Below are 14352 nucleotides of genomic sequence, written 5' to 3'. Positions count from 1 at the left end.
CAGAAAGAAAGAAAGAAAGAAAGAAACAAACAAACAAACAAAGAAGATAGAAGGGGAGGAGAGGGGAGAGGAAGCAGAGAAGAATATTCAGTTAAGGTAAGACTATCTTCTAAATAGGAAAAAAACATTAATACAGGGCACATTTTCTTTTCCTTGATCATTATTATTTTATCAATAAAATTGCATTTATTTGTTTTGTGCATTTGACTGCACACATACTGAGGTCAATCAATGTTTCTCTTCTTTAACCATGTTGGTTCTAATAAAATCTCAGGTCCTCAGGCTTGGCAGATATGACCTTTACTTGCTGAGCCTTCCTTGGGTCTGTCTCTCTCTCTCTCTCTGACACACACATACACACACAGACACACACACACACACACACTTAATTTCCCCCTTTCCATTTCTCACATCATTCCTTAAAATAGGCTCCTTCAGCAAACAAAAAGTCCTTCCTCCATTTTTCTCCAACCCTAGTATTCCAGGTCCTGAACCTTCTGGGACACAAATGAATTACGTAACTCTTGCGGCTAACACAGAGAATGCTGGCCAACCTTTTTATTTGTTACTGTAGTTGACTCTGGGGCTCCTCCTATCCTGAATATAAATCCAAGCAAAGACAGTCTGACAGGAGAATTCACATTAAATAATATAAACTAAACACTGGGAAAATAAAAAATAACAGATTACAAAAAACAAAAATACTAAGATACTACTATGGCCTCACTAACAACCTATCAATGAACCAAACCAAAAATAACATAAAAGCTAAAAACTCACAATATCAGAGTGCTACTTTTGAAAAAGATTAATGACCAAAGAGAAAACTAAAATAAAGAGAAGAAATCAATTCATGACTAAGAAAAGAACATTATCAAAATAAATGAGAGAAGAAGAAAAATTGGAACTTGGAAGAAAAACTTAGAAACAGAAAAGAAAAGCTGGGGCAGGGCCGTGGTGGCACATACCTTTAATCCCAGCACTTGGGAGGCAGAGGCAGGTGGATTTCTGAGTTCGAGGCCAGCCTGGTCTGCTATACAGAGAAACCCTGTCTCAAAACCTCCCCCTGTAACCACCCCCACACCCCCAAAAGAAGAAAAACTGAGGAAGGGAACTCATATATTGAAAAGCCCCAAACTGAAACTGAGCAAAAGAAGGAACAAGCAATAAATTAAAACACAGCAGAAAGCATCAACACACAAGAGCAAGTGGAAGAACACAATCTCTGAGATGGAGGACACCATCAAGACATTGAAATAAGACACAGGATTCAAATTTATACCATTGTCTCAGAAAAAACTCACAGACTTTATACAGAAACTATTTAGAAGGTATAAAGAGGGCCACTATAAAATAAAGGGAAAAATCAACAATAAATACTGATTATAATCATCTATGAACCAAACTTGGAGCTAACAATTTTGTCAAACAAACACTAAACATCATAAAAGGCCAAGGGGTCCTGCAATCATAATGGTGGAAGACCTCAATACTAAACTCATACTTAAAGCAGGTCTTCCAAATGAAGATTAGAAAAGAAATGTCAGAGTTAAACTATATCATTGATCGATTATCAATATTTAACACATCTACAATATTCGAAACAATGGGTAGAAGGATGGGGTTCTTGTCTATATGGCACTCAGAACCTTTTAGAAAATCGTAACTGGGAGGGTGGTGCTGTCAGCACTCAGGAGGCAGGCAGAGGCAGAGAGATCAGTGAGTTAGAAGACAACCTGTTCTACAGAGCAGTTCCAGGACAGCAAGAGCTACAAAGTAGAGTCCTGTCTAGTAAAGAACATAGAACATACATACATGATATGAAAGTTAAAAGAAGCCCACTCAGATAGAAGGATAGGGTGCAAGAAGAAAAATGAGAGAGAAGGCTGGAGAAGAATTAACAATAACAAGGCATGCTGAAAATGCCACAATGACACTAAATACTTTGCAAATTAATAAAAGAATAATAAAAATAGAAACCAAACATATCATGGTAATGTCATTTGTTAACATAAGTATAACTAGTACTAGCAAAGAGAAAAATGTAAGTTCATCATTTTGCCACTTACCTTGAATCGATTAGTAAACAGCTCCAATTTGGGGAATAATTCTCTATTGGTATACAGGCTTTGTAGAGCTTTCAAACACTTCAGTCTGACTTCCCCTTGCTTTAGAAATACAAAGAAAAAGGAACGTAAGAATCATTTCCAGTGTTCAAGAATTAAAAGACAAGACTCTATGAAAATAAAATAACTCAGGCTAACTTTTTCAACTTATTTCATACAAAAATATAGGATGAGAAAGACCAACTGCATAGTCTGAATCCATAAAAGGTTTAATAAAAATGCAATAAAAGTTGTTAGTAACTTAGTAACTAAAACCTTTATCAAATATTTAGAAACTATGCCTGATCATGAAATACTGTCCATATGCCTCTGTAGTATGTTAAATTTATAATCTATTTTTATAGGTAGAAAATGGCATGCTCATTTATTCTGCTTATAATTACAGAACGATCCCATAAAACAATTTTCTATTAAGCAATAATCATTTACGTATCCAACCAATACGTAGTATATGCTTTTCTATATCACTGAGAAAAAGAGAATATTTAGGAAAACAGGTAAGTAGCCAAATATTTAAAATGGAGACAAACTCTATAGAAAGAAGAGTCTTAAAAATCTTATCATCTATTCATTAGTAGAATACTACAATCTACTGAGTTAAATCCTATCCCAGCAGAGAATATCCTTAACAAAGTCATTAAATTTAAACAGCAAAGGTGTTTTCAAAACCATTCAACTCTATCTATCTATCTATCTATCTATCTATCTATCTATCTATCTATCTATCTATCTATCTATCTATCTATCTTATCTAACTAACTAACTAATATATAAGAAGAGCACATTGTAGCTGTCTACAGACATACCAGAAGAGGGCATCAGATCTCACTACAGATGGTTGTGAGCCACCATGTGGTTGCTGGGAACTGAACTCAGGACCTTTGGAGAAGAAGTAATCTCTAAACCCCTACACTTTCATAAATCACAAAAACGTTACAGGTTAAGAGACTTGAACTTCATAAAGACTAGAGACCCCATCAAAAAGAAAAAAAAAATGAATAGAGAATGTTGGAGATCAAAATACATTCAACATCATCTAGAAATCTATATAACACTAAGAGAGAATTAAAATAAGAGGTTTCCATGCCCTAAAAGTAATAATGTGCTTTGGCAATATCAATCCGTTCCAGAAGCAAACAAAATTAGATTTTAGTTTTTAACTCAACAGTTTGTTAGCTGTACAAGCAATGACACATAAATCAGCTATTCTGGCATTTATAAATTTTTTCTTAAAAATTATACACAGGAGTACACACAGGAGTTCTGTGGAAGGGGGTGATTTTTCTTTTTTACATTTTAGATTTTTTTTTAAGTCACTATCTTCCACGATCATTAATGGGATGAATAACTGAAAGAAAGGAGGTCCATATAATCACTTCACTGTATGTGCTGTTTTAAGTAATTTCTATATATCACACAATGTAGTGTCTTTCTCTAAGGGTTCAAGAGGAACCGAAAGTATCCACAGCAGATGCTGCTCTGGTCTACCCAAATCTCCAGTAGTTGGCTCCTTTTTTAGCATTTGTCTATAATGGCTGATGTTGGGTCTTTATTTGTACCCTTTCAGAAGAACTGATCATACACAATAACCAGCCAGAAAAAAAAATCTCAAAGATTTTTGGATAAAACACTCTAACCCAGGGCTGGAGAGATAGCTCAGAAGTCAAAAGCACTTGCTGATCTTCCAGAAGACCAGAGTTCAGTTCTCAGCATCCAAATCAGGCTTTTTTATAACAGCCTGTAACTTCAGCTTTGGAGGGAATCCAGCACCATGTTTTGGCCTCTACAGGCATACACACATGGCAAACATTCATACATACATAGACATAGATATAAATAAAGTGAATCTTTTTTATTATTTTATTTATTTACATTCCCATCATTAACCCTCCTTTCAATAAAATAAATCTTATCATTAAAATGTCTAATCTTATTTCCTCTTTGTTCCATTGTCCAGTGATATCTAGAAGTAATATATTAATGTGCAATTTATTTCCTAAATAAAGTATCCTGTGAAATCATATGCTAAGAACTTCCCTCAAAAGGAGGGGATAAGCAACATCAGAATAACAAAACAACTCAGAAATCACATTTTTGTTTGTTTGCCTTATTTATTATACTTTCCTCACTTTATCAGCTGTAGCCGAATAGAAACCTCAATATAATCACATGCTATAAATGGATGTTTTGGTCAAAGAAGGATTATGTATATAAAATACATAAGACAACAATAGAGCTAAAAAGTTCTCATTTGACTGTGGCATTTTAGCCATTAAAGTACCAGTGCAATGTGTTAGGTTTGTGGTCATGAAAGTGTAAACAAACTGTGCAGACAGAATTCAATAAAATATTTTTTTTTTTTTTTTTTTTGGTTTTTTCGAGACAGGGTTTCTCTATATAGCTCTGGCTGTCCTGGAACTCACTCTGTAGACCAGGCTGGCCTTGAACTCAGAAATCCGCCTGCCTCTGCCTCCCAAGTGCTGGGATTAAAGGTGTGCGCCACCACCGCCCGGCTCAATAAAATATTAAATTACAATACTATATTGCTTCCTTATGTATCTACTGTAGTATTTTATTTCAGTACATGTAAGAAATATACAGTAAAATAGTATGTTGAATTAAGCTAACAGCAGTCTCAAACGTTTCGTGTTTACTGAGTTTCTATTATGCTTCAAGAGGACCATAGAGTGATTGATATATATTACCAAGGTTGTTCATAAATAAACTGTATATATCCATACACTGATGAAATGGTCAAATTATGCACATTTCAGAACATAAATTCCATTAAGTGACCAATGACTCAGAATCAGGATTGGTTTATCATTAATATGACCTAACAGAGAAGATGCAAAAGAAGTCTTTAGATCACACTTTGGACTAGATTACCTGATGATCGTGAGAGGTGACAGTTATTGATACAGAATAGCAGTATATTTGATAATATCATTATATGTGGGTGGAAGGCAATGTATGCTAGCTGTATAGCATTCAAATATTTGAGAGAGTGAGGCCAATAACAACTATAAGAACTGAAGGCTTGAATGGTGGCTGCTAAGTGTACTGGCTTGTTTTTATGTCCATTTCACATAAGCTAGAGTCATTCAGGAGGAAGGAACCTCAACTAAAAAATATCTCCTTAAGATTGGGGTGTACACAAGCCTGTAGGGCATTTTATCAATTAGTGATAGATATAATAAGAGGGTCCAGTCCCTTATGGATGGTGCTACAATGGGCAGGTAGTCCTGTGTTCTACAAGAAAGCAGGCCAAGCAAGCCTCAGGGAACAAGCCAATAAGCAGCAATTTGCCCATGGCCTCTGCATCAGTTCCTGTCTCCAGGTTCCTGCCATGAACACCTTTGGTGATGAACTGCAATAATGAAGAGTAAGCAAAATAAACCTTTTCCTCCCACCTTGCTTTTGGTCATGGTGTTTAATAACAGCAATAGTAACCCTACCTAAGACACTAAATGCTAAAAAGAGGAAATGGCAGCTACAGGTAATTCATTATATAGCCAGTTCAAGTCAAATGTTTTTGGTTTTGTTTCTTTTGACAAAATGTAAAGGTATGTATATCTTGTAGATAAAGAATTGATTATAACAGAAGTCAAATCCAGCATGAGAAATTCCAGAGCAAATACAGACTGAACAAATACTTACAGAGAAAATCTTTTATGCCAAATATGAGTTATGAAAGGGAGTAGGAGGCTTTAAAGGCTAGTTGAGTAGACTCAACTGAGAACTTTAATTCCTACTTTCCTTTAGGATTTGTGGGCCTGAAAATGTGGCTCAGATCTTCTAAAGAGAATGCAAGAATCCTCCCACCTTATTTTCGCTATTTCCAATAAAGTATTTATCTTTTTTTTCCAGTTTAGCATTTATTTATTTGTTTATTTTTGTTGGATATTTTATTTATTTACATTTCAAATGTTATCCTCTTTCCTGTTTTCATCTCCACTATCCTCCCTCCCCCTGCTTCTATGAGGATGCTCCCCAACCCACCCAACTACTTCAGTCCCACCTCTTTAGCATTCCCTACACTGGGGCATCGAGCCTTCACAGGACCAAGGGCCTCTCTTCCCAATGATGCCAGATAAGGCCATCCTCTGCTACATATGCGGCTTCAACTGTTTATCTTAAGAACAATGTTAGAAGGCCTTTTTTCATAATATACACGAATCTTTTTTTTTTTTAAACCAGGCTAAGATAAAATATCAATGTGGACAAAAATGGGAACATTGGCTCATAGAGACAGAATTAAGAGATTAGACTAGTAAAGATAATGTGGTATCATCTAACCATTAGATGTAACCAGGAAATACTGTTGTATAATAGTACTTTAACTCCAGAGTTTCATATGTGGGAAATTTGCTCCCCAGTGTAGTATTACTGAAGGTAGTAGAAAGCTAGGACACCTTACCTAGCTTAAAGCTAGTAGATTACTTCTTGAGAAAACAGATGGTTATATCACTGAGTCTCTTGCATTCTTTCTCAATGTTAGCTCTCTTAAATCCACTTCTACATGTGCTACAATTTGTCATGCTGGATGTGGTCAGAATGTGTGGTCAGAATATCCTCATTTGGAACTGACCAGAGGATGTTTCCTGACTTTGGACACGAGCTTCAAGTATTGTCACAGAAAAACAAAATGGACAGGACAGTGTATAATAATTGCAAAGAGTAACAGTGCTGAAGGGAAAGTGGTGGAGAGTCTATAGAATTTGCTCATAAAATATTCTTAAGCAGCAAGACAGGTGGAAACCCATCAGAAGTACTATGCACACACAATGAAAAAGAGATCAACAATTGGTGAGCAAAAATAACTTTCCAGATATAAAGTCACAACTTTAGATGTAAGGAAATACTACCAATTTCTATCTAAACACAGCCTTAAAACTAAGGCCAAACAAACATTCCACATAATTCATTAAAGTTCACAGATTAAAATATTTAAGTACAGTAAGGATAAGAATAGAATTTTATTTTCACCCTGTACACTGACAACTCTACTCTCACATCTTGATACTTTATATATCACGTGACTATCATAAACCATAGGAACTTCCTACCAACTTAATTACTAGATATCCAGGAAAGTAAGTTAGAAAACCATAAAATATCTTCATAGAATGGAAATTCCAATTCTGGTACTTGATTTTGGGGATACCACTATTCTCCAGATCAAATTTTATTATGGTACAATAAACATAAAGCATTTCAATGTATAACTACAACTAAGCCTTACTGAATTCTATTTAATACAGTATCTAATTTATATTAATTGACCCATAAATATTTTAATGACTATATATGGATATAGAAAAAACCACAGAATATAATAGGGGTACAGTATTAAATGTATTTGTTATAAATTATTAGTATTTCTAAAAACTTCTTTGTGAAAAAAATTTTAGACAGCATAGTGACACTTGTCTTAAATCCCAGCACTGGAGGCAGAGGCAAGTGGATCTCTGTGAGTTCAAGGCCAGTCTGGTCTATAGAGCAAGTTCCAGAAAAGCCAGGACTGATATATAGAAAAACCCTGTCTCAAGAAAGCAAAAGGAAAAAGAAGTTCTTCAGAATGCAACAAGATATCTCAGCAGGTCAAAGCATTTCCGGTGAAGCCTGATTATCTGAGTTCAATCACCAGATCCCACAGTGGAAGAAAAGACTGCCTCCATTCCGAAGAGTTCTGACTTGAACGAACACTGGTTGTGTATAACACTTTTGTTGGTTTTCATCTGTCTTGCTTCTTAGAGTGCAAAATGCTCTTTAAGTAACCTGAGTTGGGTTCCTAGGACCCATACTGTATGACTCAGAACTGGCTGTAATGCAAGCTTTAAGGGATCTGACACCCTCTTTTGGACTACACAGGCCCATGTGTACATGCACATAACTCATTCCACAACTGCCACATAATTAAACATGAAAGAACTTTGAAATTGGTAATTGTTGGGAAGAGAGATGGTTCTGCAATTAAGAATACTTGTTTCTCTTGCAGAAAACTCATATTCAGGTTCCAGCACCCATACAGTGGCTCACCAATATTACTAACCCCAGTCACAGGGAAGTGTAACACTCCATTCTAACCTCTTTGAGAAACAGGCATGTACAAAATTCACATATACAGATTGAGGCAAAACAGGCATATACACAAAATGAAATAAAAATAATCTAAAGTATTTGATTAAAAATTAATGACTTCTACAGTAACAACATCAAATTAATATCTTTGTAGAATTGGCAGTCATTTATAAAGATCAGTTAATGTTGCTAAGTATTACATAAATATAGAAAAATACTCTTGGAAGACTGTAGGAAGAACTGAGATGTATGTGAGAGAGAATAAAAGCATTATAGTTTAAATGCATTCAAAAGACAACAACTGACTTATTTAGAGTACGTGAAAGCATTCATGTGGGGTACAGTGTGATTCTACATTCTTTCAAACTGTAAAAAAAATTCACAGATCAACCTAAAGAAGGCATAAATACAAAGGTCTAAATTCACATGAAGAATATAAAAGAAAAAATTGAAACAAACAGAAATATGCAATACAGTACAAAATTATATATTTTCCAGATATTTATATTCAGGTGAAAAATTATAACATCCTTAGAATATGGTACTGAAATGGAAAATCTGTATTTTAAGCAATCAAGCTGTGAAAGTACACATTCAAGAACTTTAACAGTACTCTCAACGATGATTGCAACTCCAGTGCGGATCTTCAACACTCATACTACTAAGTATTTAGAATATGTTTATTATTCATTTGTGTCTACATGTGCAAGTGTGATAACATGTGTGAGGACACATGTGAGGCTGGGGCACAACTAAATAGTACTGGCTCTCCTACTTTTCCGTGAACTTAGCCAGCCAGAACGGAACAACAAGCCCCTTTATGTGCTGAACCATCTCCCTAGCATTAATTACTAAGTATTTGTCTAGTAAACATTGACACTCAAAAGACACAGAAAACAAGACTTAAAATATTATTACTAAACTTCTTTCTAGACCTACCGATAGAGTTATATTTCAAAAACACTCTAATCACTGTATCTTAGTCAATTAAAAGACTACAATTTAAAACAAACTTACAAGATTCTTATATTTATGAATACCTGGTAGTTAAGGTTACAGAAATACCACTATTTAGAAAAAATTCAGTAACTTATCAATCCTATCTTTTGTTATTTTGAGGGTTTCTTGTAGGAGTCAAAGTCATAGGATTTCTTTTAAAACCAAGTATTTTTCTAAAAAGCTAGCGATGGATCAATCTAAAATAGGTTTAGTTAACACAAGGGCTCTAACAAATCTGCTTACCTCTGACTTAAAAATTCAGACTGTAACCCAACAGAATTCCAAATGAGAAATCTTATTTAATTTTTATAAACAACTGATCACCTTTGAGTCTTTACAAGGGGACTATCACCTTCCTGCTGGGAATATATATATTCTTTTATGATGACAGATACACCAGGCCCTCAGTATAATTCAAGATAGCATTGCATCTAAGCGAGACTAATAAACCACTGTCTTCAATTTCATAATGGTGATCAATAGTTATTTGTATTACCTGAAATTTCATATTATTACATCTCTTAAAAAAACAATAAGCTACTGCAATTTTGATTGTTATGTCAATATACACACAAATACCTCTTCATCAAATCCAGAAGTAACCAACTTACCCTATCATGAAGAGTCCATCCTACATATTTCAGGTAACTGTCATTTAGGAAGGCATCACTATACATTTTCATCCATACTCCAATTTCTTCAATACAGATGGCTCGAATTTCAGCAATTGCATCACTGGATAAGGCAGAAGACAAACCTCTGAATTGTACAGAAACCTGAATGTATCCCAACTAGTTTTCAACAAATGTAAATTATATCCTTTCCTTTCTTGAGACAGGCTCACAAGTTATGAAGTCTAGACTTAAAATCACTCTATAGCTGAGGATGACTCTGAACCTTTGATCCTCATGCCTTCACTTTCCAAGAGCAGGGATGACAAGCAAGAGCTGTCTGTGATTTTAAGTACTTTTACTCACTGCTGGCGATGGAACCTAGGACATCATGAATGTTAGGAAAGCTCTATATTAACTGGGATAATTCTCAGTCCAATACAAATATTTCTTTAAAATTTAAATATTATATTTATTCAATTTACATTTAGAGGGGCTACACATATGTCATGGCATAAGAGGGAAGGCCAGAAGAAGACTTACAACAGTCAGGTTTCTTCCTCTGACATATAGGTTACAGGGATTAAACTCAGAGAGACAGCCTTGGCCTCAAGTGATTCCAGTCTTCACTGTCCAAAATAAATATTCTCAATACTGTCTTATACCCATACTGCAAAAGATCTCAAACACAAATCTTGTTTAATTTGTTTTTTATAAAAGCAGAAACTTTCGACTCAAAGTGTAATAAACACTAACATACTATCTCTATTGGAGCAGGAATGGCATTTAAGAGTTTTCTGACACAACAACTAAAGTTTTCACTACTATTAAATCACCTGAGAAAAAACCCAATGGGACAAAATAAGAGTTCAAAACTATTTCTAAACAACCATTAACCAGTGTAGGCTTGCACAATTTTTTACTGAATTGAGTAAGACTAATTTTTATGACCACCATAGCCTACTTCAGGCTTTAGTGGGCACTGCACTTGCCTGGTGCACAAACACAGGACCAGGAAAAATATACACAACACAGTACAACTCTGATTATATATACTGATTATTCTTTCAAGTGAAATGTCATTTCTTTTATGATTACTGAGATATATGATTTAGTTACAGTTTCTATTGCTCAGATAATACATGAACCAAAAGTAAATTGGCTTATTTCATTTAACAGCTTGTAGCATATCATCCAGGGAAGTCAGAGCAGGAAGGAAGAGCTGCAAAGGCCATGGGAAAAATGCTGCTTACCAGCTTACTCTACCTGCTTTCTTATACAACTAAAGACAACATAGGAAGGGGTGGCAGAGACCCCTGTGGGATGAGCCTGCCCACATCAATCAAGAAAATGTCCTACAGATTTGCCTATAGGCCACATTTCTCAATTAAAATTTCTCTTCCCAAGCGACTCCAAGCTTGTATCAATCTGACAAAAAACTGTGTACCATAGAAAACATACTTAACTTCTTCCTTTCCAATTCATATCCCTTTGATCTCCTTTTGTTGTCTAATTGCTCTGGCTAGGACATCAAGTACAATATTGAAGAGGTACGGAGAGACTGGGAAGCCTTGTCTAGTCCCTGATTTTAGTGGGTTCGCTTCAAGTTTCTCTCCATTAAGTTTGATGTTGACTACTGGTTTGCTATATATTGCTTTTACTATGTTTCAGTATGGGCCTTGAATTCCTGATCTTTCCAAAACTTTTATCATGAAGCGGTGTTGTATTTTGTCAAATGCATTCTCAGCATCTAATGAGATGATCATATGTTCTTTTTTTCTTTGAATTTGTTTATATAGTGAATTATGTTCATGGATTTCTGTTTATTGAACCATTCCTGCATTCTTGGGATGAAGCCTACTTGATCATGATGGATGATCATTTTGATGTGTTCTTGGATTTGGTTTGCAAGAATTTTATTGAGTATTTTTGCATCAATATTCAAAGTTATCACTATTTGCTGATATGATAGTATACTTAAGTGACCCCCAAAATTCCACCAGAGAGCTCCTAAACCTGATAAACAACTTCAGCAAAGTAGCTGGGATATAAAATTAACTCAAGGAAATCAGTGGCCTTCCTCTACACAAAGGATAAACAGGCTGAAAAAGAAATTAGACAAACAACACCCTTCACAATAGTCACAAATAATATAAAATACTTTGCTGTGATTCTAACTAAGCAAGTAAAAGATCTGTATGTCAACAACTTCAAGTCTCTGAATAAGGAAATCGAAGGTCTCAGAAGATGGAGAGATCTCTCATGCTCATGGATTGGCAGGATTAATATAGTAAAAATGGCCATCTTGTCGAAAGCAATCAACAGATTCAATGCAATCACCATCAAAATTCCAACTCAATTCTTCACAGACTTAGAAAGAGCAATTTGCAAATTCATCTGGAACAACTAAAAACCCAGGATAGCCAAAACTATCCTCAACAATAAAAGAACCTCTGGTGGAATCACCATCCCGGACCTTAAGCAGTACTACAGAGGAATTGTGATAATAACTGCATGGTATTGGTACAGTTATAGGCAGGTGGATCAATGGAAAAGAATTGAAGACCCAGAAATGAACCCACACACCTATGGTCATTTGATCTTTGACAAAGGAGCTAAAACCATCCAGTGGAAAAAAGACAGCATTTTCATCAAACGGTGCTGGCTGAACTGGCGGTTAGCATGTAGAAGAATGCAAATCGATCCATTCCTATCTCCTTGTACAAAGCTAAAGTCCAAGTGATTCAAGGACCTCCACATAAAACCAGATATACTGATTGGGCTGGAGAGATGGCTCAGCGGTTAAGAACACTGATTGCTCTTCTGAGGGTCTTGAGTTCAAATCCCTGCAACCACATAGTGGCTCACAACCATCTGCATAGCTACAGTGTACTAGTATATGGGAAAAACAAACAAACAAACAAACAGATATACTGAAACTAATAGAAAAGAAAGTGGGGAAGAGCCTCAAGCACATGCGCACAGGTGAAAATTTCCTGAACAGAATACCAATAGCTTATGCTCTAAGATCAAGAATTTACAAATGGGACCTCATAAAATTACAAAGCTTCTGTAAAGCAAAGGACACTGTCAATAGGACAAAACAGCAAACAACTGAATGGGAAAAGATCTTTACCAATCTTATATATGATAGAGGTACATATACCCAATATATGCAAAGAACTCAAAAAGTTCGACTCCAGAGAAACAAATAACCCTATTAAAAATGGGGTACAGAGCTAAACAAAGAATTCTCAACTGAGGAATATCAAATGGCCAAGAAGCACCTAAAGAAATGTTCAACATCCATAGTCATCAGAGAAAGGCAAATCAAAACAACTGTGAGATTCCACCTCACACCAGTCAGAATAGCTAGGATAAAAAACTCAGGTGACAGCAGATGCTGGCAAGGTTGTGGAGAAAGAGGAACACTCCTTCATTGTTGATAGGATTGCAAGCTGGTACAACCACTCTGGAAATCAGTTTGGCGGTTCCTCTGAAAACTGGACATAGTACTACCAGAAGACACAGCTATACCATTACTGGGCATATATCCAGAAGATGATCCAACATGTAATAAGGACACATGCTCCACTATGTTCATAGCAGCCTTATTTATAATAGCCAGAAACTGGAAACAACCCAGAAGTCCCTCAACAGAGGAATGAATGAATGAGAGATTGTGGTACATTTACACAATGGAGTACTACTCAGTTATTAAAAACAATGAGTTTATGAAATTCTTGGGGAAATGGATGGACCTGGAGAATATCATCCTGAGTGAGGTAACCCAATCACAGAAGACCACACATGGTATGCACTCTCTGATAAGTGGATATTAGTCCAGAAGTTCAGAATACCGAAAATACAATCCACAAATCTCAAGAAACTGAAGAAGGAAGACCAAAGTGTGGATGCTTCGCTCCTTCTTAGAAAGGAGAACAAAATACCCATGGAAGGAATTGCAGAGACAAACTATGGAGCAGAGACTGAAAGAAGTACAATCCAGAGACTGCTCCACCTTGGAATCCTTTCCATATTCAATTATCAAAACCAGACACTATTGTGGATGTCAGCAAGTGCTGGCTGACAGGAGCCTGATATAGCTGTCTCCTGAGAGGCTCTGCCAGTGCCCAAATAATATGGAAGTGGAGACTTACAATCATCCATTGGACTGAGCACAGGGTCCCCAGTGAAAGAGCTAGAGAAAAGACCCAAGGACCTGGAGGGTTTTCAGCCCCTTAGGAGGAACAACAATATGAACTAACCAGTACCCTCAGAGCTTCCGGGGACTAAATCACCAACCCTAGAGTACACATGGAGGGACTCATGGCTCCAGCTGCATATGCAGAGGATGGCCAAGTTGATCATCAGTGGGAGGAGAGGTCCCTTGGTCCTGTGAAAGTTTTATGCCCCAGTGTAGGGGAATGCCATAGTGAGGAAGCTGGAGAGGGTGGGGTGGTGAACAGGGGGAGAGGGAGGGAACACATTTGTTTTCTTTTTCTTTTTTTTCGGAGGGATAACTGGGAAAG

At 36.1% G+C, this 14352-nt stretch overlaps 1 protein-coding gene across 1 annotated transcript in view; it reads right to left on the bottom strand.

Moving 5' to 3' along the window:
• Window positions 1-14352, bottom strand: part of Stag1 (stromal antigen 1) — a 268526-nt gene that overhangs the window by 116745 nt on the left and 137429 nt on the right. Inside the window, exons 9-10 of the mRNA XM_031346345.1 lie at window positions 9821-9944; window positions 2070-2168 (exon numbers count right to left, since the gene is read on the bottom strand). Of these exons, the coding sequence (XP_031202205.1) occupies window positions 2070-2168; window positions 9821-9944 (223 nt within the window). The remainder of the gene's footprint in view (window positions 1-2069; window positions 2169-9820; window positions 9945-14352) is intronic.

Source organism: Mastomys coucha, unplaced genomic scaffold, assembly GCF_008632895.1.
Source record: "Mastomys coucha isolate ucsf_1 unplaced genomic scaffold, UCSF_Mcou_1 pScaffold23, whole genome shotgun sequence".
NCBI classification, from domain to species: Eukaryota; Metazoa; Chordata; class Mammalia; order Rodentia; family Muridae; genus Mastomys; species Mastomys coucha.
This window is presented reverse-complemented; position numbering and strand designations above follow the sequence as displayed.